This window comes from Orcinus orca, chromosome 5 (assembly GCF_937001465.1).
Source record: "Orcinus orca chromosome 5, mOrcOrc1.1, whole genome shotgun sequence".
Taxonomy (NCBI): Eukaryota; Metazoa; Chordata; class Mammalia; order Artiodactyla; family Delphinidae; genus Orcinus; species Orcinus orca.
The window spans coordinates 79,928,845-79,953,743 of NC_064563.1; the positions used below are offsets into that span (position 1 = coordinate 79,928,845).

The 24,899-nt window shown below is 37.8% G+C and overlaps 1 protein-coding gene across 4 annotated transcripts in view; it reads left to right on the top strand.

Moving 5' to 3' along the window:
- CCDC14 (coiled-coil domain containing 14) overlaps positions 1-24,899 on the top strand; it is a 44,679-nt gene that overhangs the window by 7,909 nt on the left and 11,871 nt on the right. For 3 of the 4 annotated variants that reach the window (XR_004476306.2, XM_049710442.1, XM_033403889.2), the window contains exons 5-9: positions 23-148; positions 8,275-8,511; positions 8,625-8,719; positions 9,579-10,080; positions 12,459-12,600. Coding sequence is in view for 3 of the 4 variants with exons in the window: in XM_033403889.2 (XP_033259780.1) it covers positions 23-148; positions 8,275-8,511; positions 8,625-8,719; positions 9,579-10,080; positions 12,459-12,600 (1,102 nt within the window). In the remaining variant the exon portion in view is untranslated. The remainder of the gene's footprint in view (positions 1-22; positions 149-8,274; positions 8,512-8,624; positions 8,720-9,578; positions 10,081-12,458; positions 12,601-24,899) is intronic. The other variant, XM_004278840.3, reaches the window with a different exon arrangement.

Here is a 24,899-nt window from a genome sequence, read left to right on the forward strand (position 1 = left end):
GAATTTTTGTTTTAATTAATAGTAGGTTCAGAAATAGCATATTCAGAAAATAGATATAACCCTAGACCTGTAGAAAGCAAACGATATGGATCTAAAAAGAAAGGACATGAAAAACATACTGTACCTTCTGTAGTCTGGAAGGAAATTTGTAAGTATTTTTTTCTCTTATTTATTTAAATATAATACTTAATTCTGGGGGTTTTGATAAATTATTGGGATTATGCAGTTGGATTCATTTTAATAACATTGGTTATTCAGGTGTGTGTGTGTGCTTGTGCTTTTTTCTCCCTCTGTTCAGCTTCTAATCATTGAGTAGTTACTTTTCCAAGAAGAAAAGTAGGAAAAAAAGTGGCTAGGTTTGTAGGAGGAAAGGTTCAAACTCACTTTGACATTTGGGAGGTATATACAGTTATCTTTGTTCTCCCTGCCCCTTGTTTTCATAGATATTCACAAATTGGTTGGGTTTCATGTGTATATTTATTGTTTTAAAAATACTTTATGTATATATATATATATTTTTTAAGTAGGTTCAATAGCTCAATTTTTGAGCTGCACAGTTAGAAGACATGGTAATAGGAAGGTAAAATTCCAAGTTGGATAAGATATGTAAGGAAAGAAGGCCTGCCACTGATTGATGGTGACTATGGCCAAGGATGTTTTATACCCTCACAGTTAATCTTGCTGACTTAATTAAGTGTAATAATTCAGCAAGCAGTTTAGAATAATCAAGTTTTGATTATGTTGTTCCGTAGAGGCCTATAGAACAAGATAGCCCAAAATGGAAATGAAAAAGTCCATAATGGGGCTTCCATGGTGGCGCAGTGGTTAAGGGTTCAATCCCTGGTCCAGGAAGATCCCACATGCCATGGAGCAACTAAGCCTGTGTGCCACAACTACTGAGCCTGTGCTCTAGAGCCTGCGAGCCACAACTACTGAAGCCCGTGCGCCTAGAGCCCATGCTCCAAAACAAGAGAAGCCACCACAACGAGAAGCCCTCGCACCGCAACTAAGAGTAGCCCTCACTCATTGCAACTAGAGAAAGCCCACATGCAGCAACGAAGACCCAACACAGCCAAAATTAAATAAATAAATTTATTTAAAAAGAAAAAATAAAAGTCCACAATGGGAATTCAGATGGTCAAGAATGGAACCAGCTAGTTCCACAGTTCAGGTGGGCCAAAAATGTTAACACAGCAGTGCACGCTTAGATTCAGCTTAGGCAAGGAGTGAAGTCTAGAAAATTATCTACAGCAATAGCCCTGGGTATTAAGAGATCAGGATCCAGGCAAAGAGGCTGAGAAAACGAGGGCAGAACATTCATAGGACTAGAGGTTGATGTTGCAGGTGGTCCTGAGTCAGAGAACTAAGGCAGAGGAAACAACTTACTAACCTATCTTGGAGGCCAGTCACATTTAGCCTCATATTGTCTTGACCTGCTCTGCTCAAGATGGCAGTCTGTAGCCAAATGTGGCCATTGAACATTCCAAGTATGGCTAGTACAACCAAGGAGCTGAATTGTAAATGTTATTTAATTTTACTTAAACTTAATTTTAATTTGAAAACTGGTACTTGATCCAGTTATTAGAAAACTTTTAAGTATGTTTGGAATAACAGGTATATGAATCTACTTTTTTCAACTGTAAATTTTATTAAATCTAATACAGATCAAGGATTTCTGATGAAAATTTACCATCCAGATTGAGATGTGCTTAATAGTAAAATACACAGTATGCTTAGAATATTTAATGCAAAAAATAACTTAATGTTAATTACATATTGAAATGTTAATATTTTGGCTATATTGATTTGAATAAAACATGAAAATTAATTTTACCCATTTTTAACTTTTTTAATATTGCTACTGGAAAATTTAAAGTTGCATATATGGTTTACATTATATTTCTATTGGACAACATTGGTCTAAACCAGGGTCAGCATACTACAGCCAGTTTTGCTTTATAAATAATGTTTAGTCATTTATTTTGTAAATAAAGTTTTATCAGAGCACAGCCATACTAATTCATTTATGTATTTTCTTTTTTTTTTTAAGTATTATTATTATATTTTTTTGGCTGCATTGCGTCTTAGTTGCGGCACACTGGATCTTCATTGAGACACGTGGGATCTTTTGTTGTGACCCACGGGTTCTTCATTGTGGTGCACAGGCTTCTCTCTGGTTGTGGTGTGCAGATTTTCTCTCTCTACTTGTGGCACGTGGGCTCCAGGGTGCGTGGGCTCTGTAGTTTGCAGCACGTGGGCTCTCTCCTTGAGGGGCTCAAGCTCAGCAGTTGTGGTTTACAGGTTCAGTTGCCCGGCGGCATGTGGGATCTTAGTTCCCCGACCAGGGATCGAACCCGTGTCGCCTGCATTGGAAGGCGGATTCTTTACCATGGACCACCAGGGAAGTCCCTCATTTATGTATTTTCTATGGCTACTTTTGTGCTGCAGTGGCAGAGTTGAGTAGTTGTGACAGAGACAGTCGGCCCTGCTAAACGTAATATGTTTATTCTCTAGCCTTTTAAGAAAAAGTGTGCTCACCCCTGGTCTAATTCTTAAAGTAGAAGCCCATTTTGGGGGCCCAGTGGACAAAGAAAGGAGTGGTAGCGCCATCTACCTATTCCTCCAGTCTCTTACTTTTTTTTCTCAAGGCAGGTTATTTTTTGTCCAGGGCTCCCTTTCTCAGGGAACTCTCATTTAGAACGTACATGGCTGGCAATGGTGCCGTGGTAGCAACTTGTTGGATCCCAGCTTAGCTGTTTGTTATCAGAGTTCCAACAGAAAATAGATGGCTACACTCAAATTAAGATAATTCTAAGATGGTTTATTTACAAAGAAACTCATTACAAAGATGTGACTAGAGTATACGGAAACCACAAGGGATTGTGCTAGCCCAGTGCTAGCAGCAGGAACAGAGCTTTTATTATCCTTAGGCCTTAAGGAATGAGGTGAGGAAGAGGGTACTGGGACTCAAGAGATACTGTTGTGTAGAGGAGGCTGCCTTGAGAAGAGCAGTGACAAAGCCAGCCCAAGGTGGCCTCATAGAGAGGGAGTTGGGAATAAATACTTTGAATTCATGCTTCTTCCTTTCCATGATAATGCTGAGACTCCCATTGGATTGGACCCAACTGGAACCCTGTTGTATATCTGGTCTGGGATTTGATTTTCATTCTTACAACTAATAATTTAGCCTTACTGTGTCATGCATGTTGACACGAGACACGAGACTCTGGATCAGAGACAAAGGACTATTACTCATGCCCAGCAGCATATTTGTCTTGGTTCTCCCTTGCTGCCATTTCCCACTGGGATGATGGGATGGACCCAGGTGGATACTGCACATGCCGTAGGTTTAAGCTTCAGCTGACGACCGCTGAGCTTGGGGAATCCACTGATTTTGTAGTAAGTAGTAAGCAAGCCTGTACTTGTCTCAGGGGGAAACATTACCTTATCCCTCAAAGTTGCTCAGTACAAACACAACCCTGAGAAATGGCCCAGGTAAAGAGCTTAGGTCAAGGCCTTACTTTTTTGGTAGACCCAGCAAAACATGTAGGAGCAGAAGAGACCCATGAAGGAATGTCTCTTAACAATGTAATCCATACAGATTAGCATCCCAGAGAGAGCAGAGCAGGGTGGAGACGGGTAGAAGACGGGTTTGGGGAAGCAAATGAGAGAGATCTAGCATTCTGGGCCCCTGCATTAAATTCTTCTTTGGATTAGAGTCAGATCAGCAGTTCTGGCCCGTGATCAGGATATAATCTTATTGTCATTTCCCCTACACTTTCATCCTCGGAAAGACCTATATCCCATAGGACAGTCTCCTTTAGGGTTGCAGTATTAGAAGTGGTTCTCATTGACTTACTCCTAAGGTTGACTCTTCAGAAGCAGAAGCCTCTTTCCCTTTGCTTAAATTACTCTTTTTTAGTTTACCAAACTGTAGCACTGTCTAGAAAGGATCATCTTTTTTTTCTTTTTTGTGGTTAGCAGCTGTTAACCAGTACAAGGTTTTTGCTCTGTTGGCACAGTGCTCAAAATATACAAAAACCAAACTCAGCACTTGCTTTCTTTTCCATCTCTGCGTAAGTGAGATAATCATAACTAGAACTTTAGGAATCTATTACAGCATGTTAACTGGTATCTATGTATCATTTTAACTTTAGCATACATTATCTTACTATTTGGTGTTAACTGTCTTCTGGGGCTTGGGCTCCTTACTTACTTTCTGTCTGGTACCTCCCTGATCACTGAGCGTCTGTGGAGTCACGCTCTCCCACCCCGTTGCATACTGGGAGGAAGGAGGCAGAAAGCCAGTTCCAGAGATGCGTTGAGAGCTTGCTTGAGAGTGCTCCTGACACTCAAAGAAAAAAGACATTTTTTTAATAAGCAACTTTTTACATTTTGATAACTGTGTTGAATGCTGTGGGCATGTGACCTACTTTCAGTATCATGTATATATTTCTGCCCTCACCTTGGGGAAATAAACTGCTACAGGCAGAATATTTTGAGCTTTGATTGCCCGTATCAAGGCCAGGTGTTCTTTCACATATTTCACATTATAATAGGCATCCAGCAGCTCTTATCCACAGTAGATGTCTGTTCTGTATTTGGGTGGCAGGAATTATCTTACCTGTCAGACAATGCTTGTACATCCAAGCAACAGTGCTGTACAGCAGCTAAAATTCAAGGACAGAAGAAGTTTTATGGACTGAATAAATAGTTATCACCTGACAGCAGTTAGGCATTGCTGTCCTAAGCTGTTTGGTAAAATGTTTATGTAGGGTGCTTTTTTATAGTGAACAAGAGCAAGAAAATATACTTCATTTGTATAGTAACAGGCTTATTTTGTTGTTGGTGGTGTTTTTTTTTTTAATTTTAAAATTGTGTATCCATTTATGGTTTTTAATTTGTCTTAGATAATTTGCTTTAAGATTTTGTCTCTTAAATACAGATATACAACATTCTCAGTAGAGTTTCACATAGAGTGAGTTAATAAAGGAGCAAAGTAAGTCATGTTAATTCTAAAGCTTTGAATTTTAAGAAGTGTTTGAGGTTTATTAATTTATGTTGGATGATGCCATCTGCTGGCAAAGGCATAATATTGTAGCTCCTCTTTATCAGAGATTGTGAAAACCATCCCTTGAAAAGTGAATGAGTGCCAGTGCTTGGGAACTATGAGTGTAAAATCTGAGAATTCCTCAAACCAGACAATTCTTATCTTATGGGACCAAAAGAAACCCAGGAGCAGAAGAGAGACCTAGGAATCAGGAGGAAAGGCCAGGAGCAGAAGAGAGACCTAGGAATCAGGAGGAAAGGAAGAGTAATGTGCTGGATGGCCGTGGGCTGCCTGTGATCTCACCCTTCATCATTTTAGATTTCAAAGTTAAACTATTTTAGGAGGATGCTTTTCCATTTGATTTATTGTAAAATTGTATTTCCACTAAGAAATAATTTTTTTTTACAGAAATGTTTATTAACCAATTTGTTGTAGCTCATATATTCAGGGAGTGAAGAATAATTGTTACTGCATGTCACCTCAGAGGGCACATGGTTAGAGATATTTTATTGACAGCAGTTGGGAAGATTTGTGAACATGAAATATTTATTTGTCCGTATTAAGACTTTGTAGCCATTTGGTAATAGATATAACATTTATTGAGTTCTCACTATGTGCTAGACATTGATACTTTACATGTGCTGTTTACTTTTCACAACAATCTTATGAAATAGGTAATGCTCTTATCATCATTTTTCTGATGAGGAAGAGGAGGCCAAGAGAGGTTGAATAATTTGCCAGAAGTTATTCAGCTAGTAACTGTTAGAGCTCATATTCAGGCCAAGGAAGTATGTTCACAGCAATAGATTATCCCAAAAGGAAAAGTATAGCCCAAGTCAAAATGGAAGCATCCAATATCTCCAACCATTTTCATAGTCAAATATTAATTTAGTAGTATTTTTCTATCTTTATTGGTTATAATATTTCATCTGCCTTTAACTTTTTGCTTTTACTTGTAAGTTTTATGCTTTTAGCAATGTTTTTATTTTCAATAAATTATATATGTATTTGGGGAATTCCATACCATTTTAAAAAATTTAACTGTTTTCACTTTTTAAATAATTAAGGAGTAACTTTCATAAAGCAAGTGCATAAATCTCAATAAATTTTTGCATATGGGGTACACCCATATCACCCAGATGAAAATATAGAACATTTTCAGTACCCTACCAGGCTCCTACCCCTCAGTATTCTCACCACCACCTATCTCCTCATCCTTGAGTAACCACTTTTCTGACTTCTATCTCCATTGAATAGTTCTATTAGTTTTGAACTTCATGTAAATGCAGTTGTACACTATGTAGTCTTGTGTCTGACTCTCACACAACATCATATCTGTTAATTTCGTATAGGTAGTTTGAGTATATCAGTAATTTGTTCTTTTCCATTGCTGTATAGTTTCAGATGACTATACCACAATTCATCCATTTCTACTATTCATGGCTATTTGGGTGTTTTCAGTTTTTGGCTACTGCAAATAAAGCTGTTGTGAGCATTCTCATACACATCTTTTAGTACAGGGGTCCCCAGTTCCTCCCCCCACAGCCTCTTAGGAACCGGGACGCACAGCAGGAGGTGAGCCACAGGTGAGCCAGCAAAGCTTCCTCTGCCGCTCCCCATGGCTCCCCACCGCTCCCCACCGCCCCCCACCGCCCCCCACCGCTCCCTCTGGCTCCCCATCACTCCCCATGGCTCGCATTACAGCCTGAACCATTCCCCCGCCCGCCCCGGTCTGTGGAAAAATTGTCTTCCACGAAACCGGTCCCTGGTGCCAAAAAGGATGGGGACCACTGTTTTAGTAGACATAAATACTCATTTCTGTTAGGTATATACCCAGAAGTGTAATTGCTATGTCATAGAATATATATTTAGCTTTGGTAAGCTTTTGCCAAAAGCTGTATATTTTTCTGAACTTACTTTGTACTCTGATAACCTATGATCTACCAAGAACACTCTCATTTCTATTAATAGTCTTTAAAAAAACATTTGGCAAGGGGATCTTATTAGACAAAGAAATAGATTTTGATAGTGATCTATAGAGTAGTGCTATGTAGAAAACTCTTGTTTTTCATGTATTAGTTTATTAATACCAGGTTTCTACTTTGTACTGCTTTGTACATAGATTAATACAAGACACTGTGGGAGAAAGTAATGAAGTATAAATACAGTCCTGCCTAAAGAATCTTATAGTTTAGTCAGGTAGACAAGAGAATGAAAGATAAGCAATATAGTACAATATGCAAGTGATATATGATTTGTATAGACAATATGTGCTCTGGGATGGTGGAGAGCAGTCACTAGACTAGAATGACTGGAAAAGGCTTCGTGGGAGAGAGAAGCCTTCAGATGAGCTTTGGTGAGTAGGTAGAATTGAATTGGAAAGAATGGTTCATCATGAGTGATGTTTTGGGAAAGTGAGAAAAGCTTGTTTTAGGTGTCTAAAATGGCCCGACTGGAATGAAAAATTTCCTAGTTGAGAGTGTTGGGAAGATGGTTGGAAAAGTATGTCATGGTTAAGCTTTGGAGACTTTAAATGTCAGGTTAAGTTCTTGTCTGAGAGCCCAATGTGTAGATTAAATCTACTTTTATTCTCACTCTAAAAGCTCTGATTTATTTATCTTTATCATTATTATTATTATTGTCAAAGCATCAGAATTGTACAAGGTATCTGTCTTTTCTATTGCATTCCCCCTCTCAAGAGCATGAACTGGACAAGGAGCAAGGTGAAAGAGTTTTACTGGATTTTAGAGAGAAGTAACCCCCCTAAGAGAGGTCTTTATAATTGGAGAGATTTTATTAGTAGTGTTTAATAAAGATTTTAAAGACATAGTGTAGATGATTTTTGACTGGAGAACCTAATTCATTACTTACTTTAAAAAAATCATTTGAGGGCTTCCCTGGTGGCGCAGTGGTTGGAGTCCGCCTGCCAATGCAGGGGGATACGGGTTCGTGCCCTGGTCCAGGAAGATCCCACATGCCGTGGAGCAGCTAGGCCTGTGAGCCATGGCCGCTGAGCCTGCATGTCCGGAGCCTGTGCTCCGCAACGGGAGAGGCCACAACAGTGAGAGGCCCGCGTACCGCAAAAAAAAAAAAAAAAAATCATTTGAGGTGATTTTCTTTAGGAGTGATAGCTACTTCTGAGAGTCCTTTTTTCCCTAATATCTTATGGTAAAGGTTTTTGAAGAATTGTATTTCAAGAACTTTTTTCCCTTCTTCCACATTAGTATCTTCAGATAATAAGAAACAGATTCCTAATGATGCTTCTGCTGGAAGTGAAAGAGACTCATCAGATATACCACAAAATTGGTCACTACAAGATCATTATAGAATGTATTCACCCATAATATACCAAGCCCTCTGTGAGCATGTGCAGACTCAAATGTCACTGATGAATAACTTGGCTTCAAAGAACAACCCCAAAGGAATTCCTACTGCACCTTGCCACACTGTGTCTGGTTCTGGTTAGTATGAATGACGTTTTAAAAGGCATGATTATAAGCTCTAATTAAGTTGCCTGGTAATTGTATAAGCAGTCTGAGATGTGAATGACGTTTTTTTCCCTTTTCCCTTTTAGAATCTCAGGCATCTCCATATTCTAATTATAGCTTATCCACCTCTACCCCAGTCCAGTTACCTCAGCAACCACCCTGCCCTCCAGTGGTTCATTCTGTGAGTACAGTTTATATACTATATAAGTAGTAATTTGCTTTTAGAAATTGTCTTGAGAGAAAATTGAATTTGCTGATTGTATCTTAATGCCGTAGGGTGTAAAGACCAATTATTTTTTCAAGTTATTTTGTATTAGAAAAGTTTTACTTATTAATTGGGGGAGGGGGAAAGGGAAAGAGATTACTTGAAAAAAGAAATCACCCATACCTACCACCCAGGCATAATTGCTGTTAACACGTTGATAGAGCATGTTCCAGTTATTTAATTCTCTGTGTAGGTTTTGTTTTCTGGTTCTAATTTGTGAAGTTAGTTTTCTTTTAAAAATATCATCATAATTAAATTTTATAACGTTTTATATACTGCTTTTTTCACTTAACACTTTATTGTAATTTACCTTTTTGAAATTTTTAATAAGTTGTTAATACTCTATGTAATGAATATACCATGGTCTGTGTGACTACTCACCTATGGTTAGACATTTAAGGAAGTTTTTACCACTATAACATTTCTCTAAATATATTTGTGCAAAAGCTTTTTCACCTTATTTTCTTACATTGTAATTTCCCAAAGTGGAATTTTGTTTAGTCCCAAAGTAGACTAATTTTTGATGTCTTTAAACCATGTGTGATATTTGTAAATGATCTATTTTAGTCATGGCTTTATAATGTTCCCATATTGCAGAGGCTTTAAAAAGCTAGAATATTGTGCTGAGGGGAAATTCAGTTTATTTACTGGTAATCTATAACTCTATTCTGCAAATGTCATCTTCTAACATTTTTCGTTTGAGTTTATTATAGTTAATGCCTACAAGTCAGTGCTCACATTTTTGAAGGCTTAACTTGTTTTTTTCTTTCTTTAGGAAGTTCAGACTGATGGTGACAACCAGTTTGTATCACAAGGTAGAACAATTCCTGTGGACTGTACTGATGATGTTCTAAGGAATTCCTTCAGTACTAGTCTTGGAGTTCCATGTAGCCTGCCCCAAACTGACAAACCAGCTACTCCAACATTTCAGCAGCTGGATCTTGCTAATGGAATTCTGCCACAACAAAGAGTTCCTAAGGAACCGGACCTACTAAAGTGTTTCCAAACATGCACGAAACTGTTGGGTTCTCATCCAGATAGTCAGACTTGCTGCAGCCCCACCCTATTACAGCCAGATTTCTTGGCTATTAAAGAAGAAAAATATGTTAAAGAACAAATTGAAGAGGTTAGAAGTGAAAGAAAGGATTTAAACATACCCGTGCAAGATACAAGAATAAAGGATGTGCAGAATGCAAAAAGTGTGAACCAGAGTGCTGAAAAAGTTAGAACTATCAAGTATTTGTTGGGAGAGCTCAAGGCCCTGGTAGCAGAACAAGGTAGATGAAGACTTTATAATTTTCTGTGGCACGTCATTTATTTTATTTTTTTTTATAATTTTAGCATTAATTAATTAATGTTTTTAATTATTTTTTATGGCTGCATTGGGTCTTTCGTTGCTGTGCACAGGCTTCCTCTAGTTGCTGTGAGCAGGGGCTACTCTTTGTTGCAGCGTGTGGGCTTCTGACTGCGGTGGCTTCTCGTTGTGGAGCACGGGCTCTAGGCACACGGGCTTCAGTAGTTGTGGTGTGCATTCTCAGTAGTTGTGGCACGGGCCGTAGAGTGCAGGCTCAGTAGTTGTGGCACATGGGCTTAGTTGCTCCACGGCATGTGGAATCTTCCTGGACCAGGGATCAAAGCATGTCCCCTGCATTGGCAGGCAGATTCTTAACCACTGCACCACCAGGAAAGTCCCTGTGGCATGTCATTTAAATTCAGAATAACTGACATGGAGTTTGTGATATTTTCCATAGAAATATGTCTTGTGCTAATGAGGAAATGAATTTTGTCTGTTTTATTCTTATTTTTTAGGTTTTGCTCCTCTTGTTTCCTGTGGATTTGAAATGTGCTAGGGAATATCAAACAGTCTTTTACTTGAAAGTGTGTATTCATTCTGCTTGATTCAAAGGACCTTGAAAAGATTCAACCAGTTATAGAGATAAACTTTAAGGGGTTAGAGGACCCTAAACATGATTAACTCCCTAGAATAGAATGATAATTTTTTCCTATTTAAAAAGGTGCAGAAAATTTCCTCTCATCATATCTTTAATAACCAACTGTTATAATGTTTAACAAATCTCACTTTGAGAAGGAACCTAAAACTTTTTATGCCCTTTTAAATTCACTCTTGGGATTTTTTAATTAAATCAAGAAAAATGTCTTAGGTGGAGTTAAGAGACATTTGAGCCAGGTCATATTCATATGTTTTCATTATAGGTATATATTCTAAATAATGGCTTTCATTTGGAGTGAGTTACAGATTTGTCATCTAGAAAACACAGTAATTAATTGTGGAAGCACTGATTGAATACCTAATATTTGCAGACTGACAAAAAAAGCACCAAATGTTAAAATTTATCTAAAGGATTGTAGCACTGTTGATCCAGTGGTTTAATATATTAAAATCTCCTATGGTTTTAGACTTTAAGTTTGTTACTATTTTCTTAACCAAATACTTAATCATTGGTAACAATAATAATAGTGACAATATCATTTACTGAGCACTTACCATGTGCCCAGCACTGTGCTAAGTGTTTTATATGCATTATCTCGTTTAATCCTCACAGCAACCCTATGAGGTACTGTTATTGTCCCCATTTTACAGATGAGGAAACTGAGGCTTGCAGAACAGTATTTCATTTAATCCTCTCAGCAACCCCATGAGGTACTGTTGTTATCTCCATTTAACTATGAAGAAACCTAGGCTTCAACAGTTAAGTAATTTGACTAAGGTACATTGCTAGAAAATGGTGGAGCCCAGGTCTCGGCCTCCAATGCTTACAAGTAAAACCCCTCTATGGAGGATTGGTAGAAGTCTGCTCTGTAATTGGGTACAGTTCTTTACTATGTGCGTGTAAACATTCCATCAGGGTGTTAAAATACTCATGGAGTTGAGTAAATTTTTGTAACTAGAATACACTTTACCTCTTTTGGATATCAGACAGTTAATATTATATTTATCAAATGTTTTCAGTTCACAGAAAATTTGAATAGAAATGAGGGGACAAAAATAAAAGGACAAAAGATCTAAAATCTACCTTCTCCCTGTGGCTGTTTGCCACCTCCCAAACCATCCACTCCCCACAATTAATAACAAATGATAACTGCTTTTGATGCTACATCAAATGAAGTGTAGCTGATTGTGTTAACCTACTTTATAAAATTAAATAATAAAATCTTATCTTAGTAGACCTTTCCTCAATGTGTTGCCAAATTGAATCACCTAAAGTGAGTTATTTGTTTATGCCAGGATCAAAGGTTGTATTATAAATGTTAATACTGTAATTAATTATAGGAAACCCTTTAGCAATTATAGGAGTCTAATATAGTCTTTTGGTAAATGTGAACTAGGAGATATATATAAACCATCTTCCTACTAGACATTTTAACTGAAAAAATCACTGATATAATTCTGTGACTTAAGATTAATCTTTAGTTTACTGAACTTAATGTCTTTAGAATTCTTTTCAGTAAGGAAATGCAGGTGGCAGGAAAGAGGAAAATAGGATTTGTATAATAAATTCATAAATGAGTTGAGTTTGTTTATAGCATGTATGTATATTTCTGAAATATTTTCTTTTTTAGTAATACATATGAATAATCTTATCCAAAAATAATTTATGATATTGTCTTTACTCATTTCTTCTGCCTTTTGAAGAAGATTCAGAAATTCAGAGGTTGATTACAGAACTGGAGTTGTATATATCTCTGCTTCCAACAGTAAATGGAAACACAAATATTCAGGTTGAAATAGCACTGGCCATGCAACCACTAAGAAGTGAAAATGCTCATTTACGCAGGTAAGAATTGCTCTTTGAATTTTTTTGTCTCCATGCAAAGATGTCCCGTGGCCAGAACAAAAGTGCCTAATGATATATCTAGGGCTTCATAAGGAAAATAGGTATATACTGTCTTACTGTGCTTCTACTTTTTCTTCCCTATTTTCCAAATATTGCTGGCATTCTCTAACTCTTCCGTTACTTCTGCCCACTAGTACATATTTTTTTACATCTGTTATCACTTGGTTGGTAGTAAATGGAGAGGAAAATGAACTACCTCAAGGTATTTATCAGGCCAGTCTAGGCCATACAGTAACAAACTCCAAAATCTCAATGGCATAGCACAGCAAAAGTTTATTTCTCCCTCACACCAAGACCAGCATGGGTCATCTGAGGCTATCCTGTGACTCAGGATTTAGGTTCCCTCCGTCTTAGGATCTACTATCTCAGTATATGTTATTTAGGAAAAAGAGAACATGGATATGGCAAACCAACTCTTACATGCCCTGGCCCAGAAGTATGATAGTCTCACTTCTACTTGTATTTTATAGGCTAAAATGAGGAATATGGCCCTGCCTAATATAAAGATCTGGGACATGAAATTTTCTCATACTTCCATATACTCCAAAGGAAAGGAGAACCTAATATGGGTGAACACCAGTCGCCCCACTACATTCAGACATAGGAGAAAACTCATTTAAATTCTTAGATAATTTTTCTTTTGGCTATCTTAACTTATGTTGATATTATGGCCTTAATTTGTTTAGAAAAGATATAAACCAGGTATCTAATCTTCAAATACAGAAATCACTTACACGTTATCAATAATATCTTAACTTTGAACATTTTGGTGGTGATCAGCAAGGCCCCTGCTCCAGTATCTATCAGTACACTTTGCAGAGGATTGGAGGACACTTTCAGGTGCTTCTGCAGCACTGCAGTGTGTGAGTGTGCCCTGAGAGGGCATTATAGTTGCGTGAGCTATAGACATAGTACCAGATGGGAACTGCAAGGAGCTGCATAATTTTAAAAAACTGGAAAGCAACAAAATAGGATTCCTAGTTGGAGGATAGCTTAAATTCATGGATCTGGAGCCTGCAAAGGCACGACACCTAGTGAGATTTACTCGTTTAGGATTATTTCTCTAAAGGTCATTAGTCTTTAGATACTGTGGTATATGGTGGGGTTTCTGGTTTAAATTCTAATAATACTGTCTTTAGTCCTGACCTAAGGGATCCCTATAATAGCATTAGTTTTTCAAAAGCAACACCAAGTATAAATAATAATAATGGTAATAGCCAATACTACTACTAACATTTATTGAATGTTTCTTATGTGCCAGGCCATAAGACATAATATAATATGTGCAATATGTTATCCTTTATATGTCATCTCTTTAAATTCTTACAGCAGCTCTATGAGGTAGGTATTATGTTATTCTTATTAAGATGAGGAAACCAAGGCACAGAGAGGTTATGTAACTTAACCCAAGGTCACATACCTAAGATGTAACAGAGACAAGACTCAAACCTGGCTGGGCAGTTTGATTTTAGAGTGCATTGATCTTAATTTCTACGCTTCTGCATTGCTTCTGCTAGGAAGTAGAGACTAACTTATTTATGCTTCAGTATTTATGTGTATTTTGTGGAACAAAAGAACATACTGTAATCCATTTAAAATAAACACATATGTTTTTAAAGGTATGACTATCAAATAGTTTCTTAAACAAGCATATTATCTATTTTAACATTGTGACCATGGGAAATATCAGTAGTTGTTATTTATTTATATTCCTTAGAACATTTTAAAATTGCTTTAGGAGCTAATTTATAAGCCACTTAAGAAAATGAGACTTAATACTTTATTGGTCTCTGCTTGTTGTTAATTTTTTTTTAAGGTATTAGTTTAATGTCTCACCTAATTCTTCAGACTTGGCATCAAAGCTTTTTGGCTGTGTCCTTAGAGGAAAAAGATTAAATAGCATGCTACTGCCATTGTTTACCTGACCTTCTAAAATTGAAATTATTGAAAAATGAGGAATTTGTCAGATACTCTTTTTAGCAGAATGAGATTTCCAGCACAAGTATAGGAATTTTTTTGCCTCTTTGGTAATCTTTATTTGGAAAGGAACATCCATAATCTCCATTACAAATGAAAGTTGGAATGCATAGGCTTATTCAAAAGTGTTTTTCAGCTTTTTCAATCAAAAAAAAATTTTCTTTCTTTTTTGGGCATTTTGAAACTTCCTGTTCCTTTATGGCCAGAAAACTAATCTTTAAGGACTTTCTTGGTGTTTATTGCCATCTTTTGGCTTAAAAAAAAATAGCTAGGTGCATTATTTCTTTGGCATTTGGGTCTGGGCAGTTTTTATGTGAGACTCCTGACACAGTGCTCAACATTTAGCCTTCCTGGTCCCTACCCATAAAATGTCTGTAGTGCCCTATTCACTGTGACCACCAAAAGGCCTGGCACGTTCCAAACTTTACTGGGTGAGGGCTGTGGGGGTTCCAGTTCAGCTAGAGAGGGACTTTAATATTAGACTCAAATATGAGACCATTGTGTACCCACACAGAACAAAAGCTGAAGTGGATGTCAATGGGAGGAGCTGGAGTGTGGCCTTCAGTCTTTTGGCCTGATAATTTGACATATGGTAACATAATTCTTCCAGATGGAACTTACTAGAGGAAGAATAGATAGTTTGCTTTTATTTCACTTTTTATTTTTAGCTTTTTATTTAGTTTTTGAATTTTATTTATTTTTTTATACAGCAGGTTCTTATTAGTTATCTACTTTATACATATTAGTGTATATATGTCTATCCCAATCTCCCAATTCATCACACAACGACCACCACCCCCTGCCACTTTCCCCCCTTGGTGTCCGTACGTTTGTGCTCTACATCTGTGTCTCTATTTCTGCCCTGCAAACCAGTTCATCTGTACCATTTTTCTAGGTTCCACATATATGCATTAATATGCGATATTTGTTTTTCTTTTTCTGACTTACTTCACTCTGTATGACAGTCTCTAGATCCATCCATATCTCTACACATGACCCAATTTCGTTCCTTTTTATGGCTGAGTAATATTCCATTGTATGTATGTAACACATCTTCTTTATCCATTTGTCTGTCAATGGGCAATTAGGTTGCTTCCATGTCCTGGCTATTGTAAATAGTGCTGCAAGGAACATTGGGGTGTATGTCTCTGTTTAATTTCTGGTTTTCTCTGGGTATATGCCCAGTAGTGGGATTGCTGGGTCATATGGTAATTCTACTTTTAGTTTTTTTTTTTGTTTGTTTTTTGGTTTGTTTGTTTTTGCCGTATGCGGGTTTCTCACTGTTGTGGCCTCTCCCGTTGCGGAGCACAGGTTCCGGACGCGTAGGCTCAGTGGCCATGGCTCATGGGCCTAGCCATTCCGCGACATGTGGGATCTTCCTGGACCGGGGCACGAACCCATGTCCCCTGCATCAGCAGGCGGACTCTCAACCACTGCGCCACCAGGGAAGCCCTATTTTTAGTTTTTAAGGAAACTCCATACCGTTCTCCATAGTAGCTGTATCAATTTACATTCCCACCAACAGTGCAAGAGGGTTCCCTTTTCTCCACACCCTCTCCAGCATTTGTTTGTAGATTTTCTGATGATGTCCATTCTGACAGGTCTGAAGTGATACCTCATTGTAGTTTTGATTTGCATTTCTCTACTAATTAGTGACATTGAGCAGCTTTTCATGTGCTTCTTGGCCATCTGTATGTCTTCTTTGGAGAAATGTCTATTTACGTCTTCTGCCCATTTTTGGATTGGGTTGTTTGTTTCCTTAATATTGAGCTGCATGAGCTGTTTATATATTGTGGAGATTAATACTTTGTCCATTGATTCGTTTGCAAATATTTTCTCCCATTCTGAGGGTTGTCTTTTCATCTTGTTTGTAGTTTCCTTTGCTTTTCAAAAGCTTTTAAGTATCATTAGGTCCCATTTGTTTATTTTTGTTATTTCCATTACTCTAGGAGGTGGATCCAAAAAGATCTTGCTGTGATTTATGTCAAAGAGTGTTCTTCCTATGTTTTCCTCTGAGAGTTTTATAGTATCTGGTATTACATTTAGGTCTCTAATCCATTTTGAGTTTATTTTTGTGTATGGTGTTAGGGGGTGTTCTAATTTCATTCTTTTACATGTAGCTGTCCAGTTTTCCCAGCACCACTTATTGAAGAGACTGTCTTTTCTCCATTGTATATGCTTACCTCCTTTGTCATAGATTAGTTGACCATAGGTGTGTGGCTTTATCTGGGCTTTCTATCCTATTCCATTGATCTATATTTCTGTTTTGGTGCCAGTACTATATTGTCTTGATTATTGTAACTTTGTAGTATAGTCTGAAGTCAGGGAGTCCGATTCCTCCAGCTCCCTTTTTTTCCGTCAAGACCGCTTTTGCTATTTCGGGTCTTCTGTGTCGACATTACAAATTTTAAGATTTTTTGTTCTAGTTCTGTAAAAAATGCCCCAGGTAATTTGATAGGGATTGCATTGAATCTGTAGATTGCTTTGGGTAGTATAGTCATTTTCACAATATTGATTCTTCCAATCCAAGAACATAGTATATCTCTCCATCTGTTTGTATCATCTTTAATTTCTTTCATCCGTGTCTTATAGTTTTCTGAGTATAGGTCTTTTACCACCTTAGGTAGGTTTATTCCTAGGTATTTTATTCTTTTTGTTGCAGTGGTGAATGGGATTGTTTCCTTAATTTCTCTTTCTGATCTTTCATTGTTAGTGTATAGGAATGCAAGAGATTTCTGCACATTAATTTTGAATCCTGCAACTTTACCAAATTCATTGATCAGCTATAGTAGTTTTCTGGTGGCATCTTTAGGATTCTCTATGTATACTATCATGTCATCTGCAAACAGTGACAGTTTGACTTCTTCTTTTCCAGTTTGTATTCCTTTATTTCTTTTTCTTTTCTAATTGCCGTGACTAGGACTTCCAAAGCTATGTTGAATGATAGTGGTGAGAGTGGACATCCTTGTCTTGTTCCTGATCTTAGAGGAAATGGTTTCAGTTTTTCACCATTGAGACGATGTTTGCTTTGGGGTTGTCGTATATGGCCTTTATTATGTTGAGGTAGGTTCCCTCTATGCCCACTTTCTGGAGAGTTTTTATCATAAATCGGTGTTGAATTTTGTCAAAAGCTTTCTCTGCATCTATTGAAACAATCATATGGTTTTTATTCTTCAATTTGTTAATATGGTGTATCACATTGATTGATTTGTGTATATTGAAGAATCCTTGCATCCCTGGTATAAATCCCACTTGATCATGGTGTATGATCCTTTTAATGTGCTGTTGGATTCTGTTTGCTAGTATTTTGTTGCGGGTTTTTGCGTCTATATTCATCAGTGATATTGGTCTGTAATTTTCTTTTTTTGTAGAATCTTTGTCTGGTTTTGGTATCAGGGTGATGGTGGCCTCATAGAATGAGTTTGGGAGTGTTCCTTCCTTTGCAGTTTTTTGGAAGAGTTTGTGAAGGATGAGTGTTAGCTCTTCTCTAAATGATTGATAAAATTTACCTGTGAAGCCATCTGGTCCTGGACTTTTGTTTGTTGGAAGATTTTTAGTCACAGTTTCAATTTCATTACTTGTGATTGGTCTGTTCATATTTTCTATTTCTTCCTGGTTCAGTCTTGGAAGGTTATACTTTTCTAAGAATTTGTCCATTTCTTCCAGGTTGTCCATTTTATTGGCATAGAGTTGCTTGTAGTAGTCTCTTAGCATGCTTTGTATTTCTGCGGTGTCTGTTTTAACTTCTCCTTTTTCATTTCTAATTTTATTGATTTGAGTCCTCTCCCTTGTTTTCTTGATGAATCTGGCTAATGGTTTATCAATATTGTTTATCTTCTCAAAGAACTAGCTTTTAGTTTTATTGATCTTTTCTATTGTAGTCTTTGTTTCTATTTCATTTATTTCTGCTCAGATATTTATGATTTCTTTCCTTCTGCTAACTTAGGGCTTTGTTTGTTCTTCTTTCTCTAGTTTCTTTAGTTGTATGGTTAGATTGTTTATTTGAGATGTTTGTTGTTTCTTGAGGTAGGATTGTATTGCTATAAACCTGCCTCTTAGAACAGCTTTTGCTGCATCCCATAGGTTTTGGCTTGTGATGTTTTCATTGTCAGTTGTCTCTAGGTATTTTTTTATTTCCTCTTTGACTTCTTCAGTGATCTCTTGGTTATTTAGTAATGTATTGTTTAGCCTCCATGTGTTTGTGTTTTTCCCCCTATAATTGATTTCTAATCTCATAGCGTTGTGGTCAGAAAAGAGCCTTGATATGATTTGAATTTTCTTAAATTTACCGAGGCTTGATTTGTTACGCAAGATGTGATTTATACTGGAGAATGTTCCGTGCGCATTTGAGAAGAAAGTGTAATATGCTGTTTTTGGATGGAATGTCCTATAAATATCAATTAAATCTATCTGGTCTATTGTGTCATTTAAAGCTGGTGTTTCCTTATTAATTTTCTGTTTGGATGATCTGTCCATTGGTGTAAATGCGGTGTTAAAGTTCCCCACTGTTGTGTTACTGTCGATTTCCTCTTTTATAGCTGTTAGCAGTTGCCTTACGTATTGAGGTGCTCCTATGTTGGATGCATATATATTTATAATTGTTATATCTTCTTCTTGGATTGATCCCTTGATCATTACGTAGTGTCCTTCCTTGTCTCTTGTAACATTCTTTATTTTAAAGTCTATTTTATCTGATATGAGTATTGCTACTCCAGCTTTCTTTCGATTTCCATTTGCATGGAATATCTTTTTCCATCCTGTCACTTTCAATCTGTATGTGTCCCTAGGTCTGAAGTGGGTCTCTTGTAGACAGCATATGGATGGGTCTTGTTTTTATTTCCATTCAGCAAGTCTGCGTCTTTTGGTTGGAGCATTTTATCCATTTACGTTTAAGGTAATTATCAATATTTATGTTCCTGTTACCATTTTCTTAATTGTTTTGGGTTTGTTTTTGTAGGTCCTTTTCTTCTCTTGTGTTTCCCACTGAGAGAATTTCCTTTAACATTTGTTGTAGAGCTGGTTTTGTGGTGCTGAATTCTCTCAGCTTTTGCTTGTCTGTAAAGCTTTTGATTTCTCCACCGAATCTGAATGAGTCTTTGCCCGGTACAGTAATCTTGGTTGTAGGTTCTTCTCTTTCATCACTTTAAATATGTCATGCCACTCCCTTCTGGCTTGTAGAGTTTCTGCTGAGAAATCAGCTGTTAACCTTATGAGAGTTCCATTGTATGTTATTTGTCATTTTTCCCTTGTTGTTTTCAGTAATTTTTCTTTGTCTTTAATTTTTGTCAATTTCATTACTTTGTGTCTTGGCGTCTTTCTCCTTGGGTTTATCCTGCCTGGGACTCTCTGCGCGTCCTAGACTTGGGTGGCTATTTCCTTTCCCATTTTAGGGAAGTTTTCGACTATAATGTCCTCAAATATTTTTTCAGGTCCTTTCTCTCTCTCTTCTCCTTCTGGGACCCCTATAATGTGAATGTTGTTACGTTTAATGTTGTGCCAGAGGTCTCTTAGGCTGTCTTCATTTCTTTTCATTCTTTTTTCTTCATTCTCTTCTGTGGCAGTGAATTCCACCATTCTGTCTTCCAGGTCACTTATCCATTCTTCTGCCTCAGTTATTCTGCTATTGATTCCTTCTAGTGTAGTTTTCATTTCAGTTATTGTATTGTTCATCTCTGTTTGTTTGTTCTTTAATTCTTCTAAGTTTTTGTTAAACATTTCTTGCATCTTCTTGATCTTTGCCTCCATTCTTTTTCCGTGGTCCTGGATCATCTTCACTATCATTATTCTGAATCCTTTTTCTGGAAGGTTGCCTATCTCCACTTCATTTAGTTATTTTTCTGGGGTTTTATCTTGTTCTTTCATCTGGTACATAGTCCTCTGTCTTTTCATCTTGTCTATCTTTCTATGAATGTGGTTTCTGTTCCACAGGCTGCAGGATTGTAGTTCTTCTTGCTTCTGCTGTCTGCCCTCTGGTGGACGAGGCTATCTAAGAGGCTTGTGCAAGTTTCCTGATGGAAGGGACTGGTGGTGGGTAGTTGGCTGTTGCTCTGGTAGGCAGAGCTCAGTAAAACTTTAATCTGCTTGACTGCTGATGGGTGGGGCTGAGTCACCTCCCTGTTGGTTGGTTGTTTGGCCTGAGGCGACCCAACACTGGAGCCTACCCGGGCTCTTTGGTGGGGCTAATGGCGGACTCTGGGAGGGCTCATGCCAAGGAGTGCTTCCCAGAACTTCTGCTGCCAGTGTCCTTGTCCCTTGGTGAGCCACAGCTGCCCCCCACCTCTTGCAGGAGACCCTCCAACACTAGCAGGTAGGTCTGGTTCAGTCTCCTCTGGGGTCACTGCTCCTTCCCCTGGGTCCTGATGCGCACACTACTTTGTGTATGCCCTCCAAGAGTGGAGTCTCCGTTTCCCCCAGTCCTGTCAAAGTCCTGCAATGAAATCCCACTAGCCTGCAAAGTCTGATTCTCTAGGAATTCCTCCTCCCGTTGCTGGATCCCGATGTTGGGAATCCTGACACGGGGCTCAGAACCTTCACTCCAGTGGGTGGACTTCTGTGGTATAAGTGTTCTCCAGTTTGTGAGTCACCCACCCAGCAGTTATGGGACTTGATTGTATTGTGATTGCACCCCTCCTACCGTGTTATGGCTTCTCCTTGTCTTTGGATGTGGGGTATCTTTTTTGGTGAGTTCCAGTGTCTTCCTGTCAATGACTATTCAGCAGTTATTTGTGATTCCGGTGCTCTTGCAAGAGGGGTGAGAGCACATCGTTCTACTCTGCCATCTTGAACCAACCTGTCACTTTATTTTTAGTTAGAAAATGTAATGGGAGAGCCAGTGAGTTGAGAATTAGATATGCTGGATGTATCATTTAGACCATCTGGAGACATGTATGGTATGATCCAGGATAGAAACAGACTTGGGAGTTATTCACTGACCACATTTTTATTGAGCATTTACTACAGGTCTGGCACTGTGTAGACACTGGAGACAATAATAATTTAAAGCAAGTGATTTGTTATCAGCGTGTAAGTGGTAAATTACCCAAGAAGGTATAGAGTGTGAACGAAGCCAGAGGGGAATTGCTGGGGAACAACAGCTTTTTAAGGAAAGAACACAGGAAGAGGAGCCTGTGAAAGAAACCCAAGAAGGAACAAGTAGAGAAGGATCAGGAAAAGTGGGAGAGAGTGATACCACAAAAGCTGGGAAGAAAGAATTTACGGAAGGGGAGAGATGTTTGTATAACATTCAAAATAAACAAATTGACAAAAGGGACAAAGGTAGGTCAAGAATAAACATCACAAGACAGTTCACCCGAAGAAAACCCAGGAAAACTTGAAACAGTATTCTATAGGTTCAAGGAAATTAAATATAATAGAGTCTCTCTTAGAAGCAGGAAGACAGATATTGAAAAGAGAGAGTGCTTAAAGAAGAAGAGACAGTAAGAGGAGAAGAAAACTGGATTAGGTGACCTTGGAAAAATAAAAAAGCTAAAAATTACAGAAATGAAAGCCCTGTTAGAAACAAATAAATTAACACCAAACAAACATCAAGTCAGGGATAATGTATTCCATTAGAACCTAAGCAGGGGACTTTCCTGGTGGTTCAGTGGTAACGAATCTGCCTTCCAATGCTGGGGACGCAGGTTTGATCCAGTTGGGGAACTAAGATCCCACACACTGCAGGGCAACTAAGCCCCCATGCCACAGCTACTGAGCTCGCACACCTCAACAAGAGAGCCCGCATGCCGCAACCTACAGAGTCTACACTCCCTGGAGCCTGCACATCACAACTAAAGAGAAAACCTGCATGCCCCAACTAGAGAGAAAACCCCGCGTACCACAACTAGAGAGAAGCCCACACGCCACAACAAAGACCCCGTGTACCACAACGAAAGATCCTCAATGAAGACCCCATGTGCTGCAACTAAGACCTAATGCAGCGAAAAAAATAAAGAAATAAAAAAGAAGCTAAGTAATATGAAGGCTGAATTTTGTTGTTGTTTTGTTGGTTTTTGTGTTTTGCTTCCCCCCCCAAATATTTGTTTCAGTTGCTACTAAATTCATAGTTCACTGTCTCCTGTAAGCCTTATCTTATTTCTCTTTATAAACCCCTTAAATATTTTTTATTCATTTATTTTTATTGCGGTAAAATATGACATAGTATTTATTTTTTAACTACTTGTAAGTGTATGTTGCATTAAATGCATTCACAATACTGTGTACCCATGACCACTGTTTGTACGTAAAACTTTTTCATCCCCAACATAAACCCTGTGCCCACTAAAAGTAACTCCCCTTCTCCCTTGCCCCCAGCCCCTGATAACCTCTATGCTCTTTTTTGTCTCAATGAATTTGAGAAGGCTGAATTTTTGTCTTTTTTGTTTGTTGCTGTATTTCTAGTGCCGAGAATTGTGCCTAGCACTCACTCTAATAAATACTTGTTAAATGACTGAATGCGTGGTGGATAAGCTTCAAGAAATCATACCAAAAAAATAGAAAAAGATTGATCTAAAAATTATTTTTAAGAACATGATATACATGGAAGAGAAACAAAAGAGATGCAAAATTGGTATAGTATTCCTGCAAAAGAGAAGAGAACGAATAGATTAAATATTAAAAGATAGGTAAATAAAGGGAAACTTACTAATCTAAAGATCTGTGTCAGCAGATCAGTAGGGTATAGAAGTTCTCAGAAAAACTATGCAAAACGATCAATACCAAGATATGCTGGTGAAGTTACTACACCTTGAGGACAAAAAAATTTAGCTTTTACAGACGCTCAAAAGAAAAAGCAAATCATAAGGAGAAAAATATCAGATTGGCCTCAGCCTTTTCACAGCAATATTAATTGTCAGAAGATTATAGAACATCATTTACAAAGTTCTAAGGGAAAAGAAAATATGTGGTCCAGTGATCCTTTTAGAGTAAAGGTAATAGTCATATTCTAAAGTGTGGGAAAACTTAGGAAATATAGCACCCTTGGCCTCCTTTAGAAACAAAGATTCTTGAATGGCAAAGTCTAGTCAACCAAGAGCTGAGTTCAGGTAAAGGAGTAGATTAGAGATGAACATTGAATCTATACATAGAACTAAAACAACTGAAATTATGGGCTCAGAATAGACTGTTAGTAATCTTGACAGTAAAAATTCCAAAATCAATGTTTTTCATATCCTATTTCCTTTAGGCTGTTTACGAATAATTTTTAAAAATTTATTTTACTGAGGTATGGTTGATTTACAATGTTGTGTCAGTTTCTGCTGCACAGCAAAGTGATTCAGTTATGTATATACATTCTTTTTCATATTCTTTTCCATTATGAAAAGTAAACTTAAATATAATACATAATACTTTTAAATAGCATGTGTAACATTATCCATTTTTAAAAGACTTTTATTTATTATCATGTATCATTTTTATAGAACAATCATTTTTTAAAAGTCCGGCCCCAAAAACTGGGAATGAGAGGGAAGAGAGTAGCTAGTGGTACAATTAGGTTGGAGGGAATGTTTTCCTAAATATGGGAGCAGTTTTATTATGCTTCTCAGCTCAGGCCCATGAACTTGTAAAACAGAAGAGGAGAGAAGAATCTGACCAGGGACATGCAGAATTGTCAGGCAAAGCTTCTGTCACACACTTGGTGTGTACAAGGACCTGCTGTTTTTCTGGAAAATATCAGAAGAAGCATTCCAGTTGGAGTTATGGGTTACCAGTCTATGCTGCCTTTTCTAAATCTGCCCTCTTTGTTGTAAGGGAGAAACCTTTTCAGAAAAGCTGAATTTTATTAAAACAAAAATGAAATCATGTTATACTATTGTTCTGTAGCTTGTTTTTTTCACTATATAAGGTCAGGTCTCTTGGAAATCCTTCCATGACAGTCTCTTTATTTATTTATTTTTAATAAATTCATTTATTTTTATTTTTGGCTGCGTTGGGTCTTCGTTGCTGTGTGTGGGCTTTCTCTAGTTGCGGCGAGTGGGGGCTACTCTTCGTTGCGGTGCACAGGCTTCTCATTGCGGTGGCTTCTCTTGTTGCGGAGTACAGGCTCTAGGCATGTGGGCTTCCATAGTTGTGGCATGCAGGCTCAGTAGTTGTGGCTTGCAGGCTCTAGAGCACAGGCTCAGTAGTTGTGGCGCACAGGCTTAGTTGCTCTGCAGCATGTGGGATCGTCCCGGACCAGGGCTCAAACCCGTGTCCCCTGCATTGGCAGGTGGATTCTTAACCACTGCGCCACCAGAGAAGCCAGTCTCTTTTTTAAAATACCTGTG